The following is a 674-nucleotide window of genomic DNA, read 5'->3' on the forward strand; positions in this document are numbered from 1 at the left end:
CTCACCGTCATTTTCCATGACTTGACCCTGCAGTGATATCAGCTCTGAGAGCAGCTGATCCTTCCTGACACTCCACCTCTCTCCCTCTCCTCCCTCTGTCCCTCCTTCACTCCCTCTGTCTCCTCCCTCCCTCTGTCTCCTCCCTCCATCACTGGTGTCCTCCCTCCATCACTGGTGTCCTCCTCCTCTGTCTCCTCCCTCCATCAATAGTGTCCTCCCTCCCTCTGTCTCCTCCCTCCATCACTAGTGTCCTCCCTCCCACTATCTCCTCCCTCCATCACTAGTGTCCTCCCTCCCACTATCTCCTCCCTCCATCACTGGTGTCCTCCCTCCATCACTGGTGTCCTCCTCCTCTGTCTCCTCCCTCCATCACTAGTGTCCTCCCTCCATCACTAGTGTCCTCCCTCCCACTATCTCCTCCCTCCATCACTGGTGTCCTCCCTCCATCACTAGTGTCCTCCCTCCAACACTAGTCTCCTCCCTCCATCACTAGTGTCCTCCCTCCAATACAAGTGTCCTCCTTCCATCACTAGTGTCCTCCCTCCATCACTAGTGTCCTCCCTCCATCACTAGTGTCCTACCCCTCTGTCCTTCCTTCCCTCTGTCGCCTCCCTCCATCACTAGTGTCCTCCCTCCATCACTAGTGTCCTCCCTCCAATACAAGTGTCCTCCCT

General features: G+C 56.5%; 1 protein-coding gene across 1 annotated transcript in view; it reads right to left on the reverse strand.

The window, feature by feature from the left end:
- phactr2 (phosphatase and actin regulator 2) overlaps nt 1–91 on the reverse strand; it is a 51,409-nt gene extending 51,318 nt beyond the window's left edge. The window contains exon 1 of the mRNA XM_087803121.1: nt 6–91. Within this exon, the coding sequence (XP_087659247.1) occupies nt 6–18 (13 nt within the window). The 5' untranslated portion in view covers nt 19–91. The remainder of the gene's footprint in view (nt 1–5) is intronic.
- Between the last annotated feature and the right edge of the window lie 583 nt (nt 92–674).

This window comes from Callionymus lyra, chromosome 11 (genome assembly GCF_982586985.1).
Source record: "Callionymus lyra chromosome 11, fCalLyr1.hap1.1, whole genome shotgun sequence".
NCBI classification, from domain to species: domain Eukaryota; kingdom Metazoa; phylum Chordata; class Actinopteri; order Syngnathiformes; family Callionymidae; genus Callionymus; species Callionymus lyra.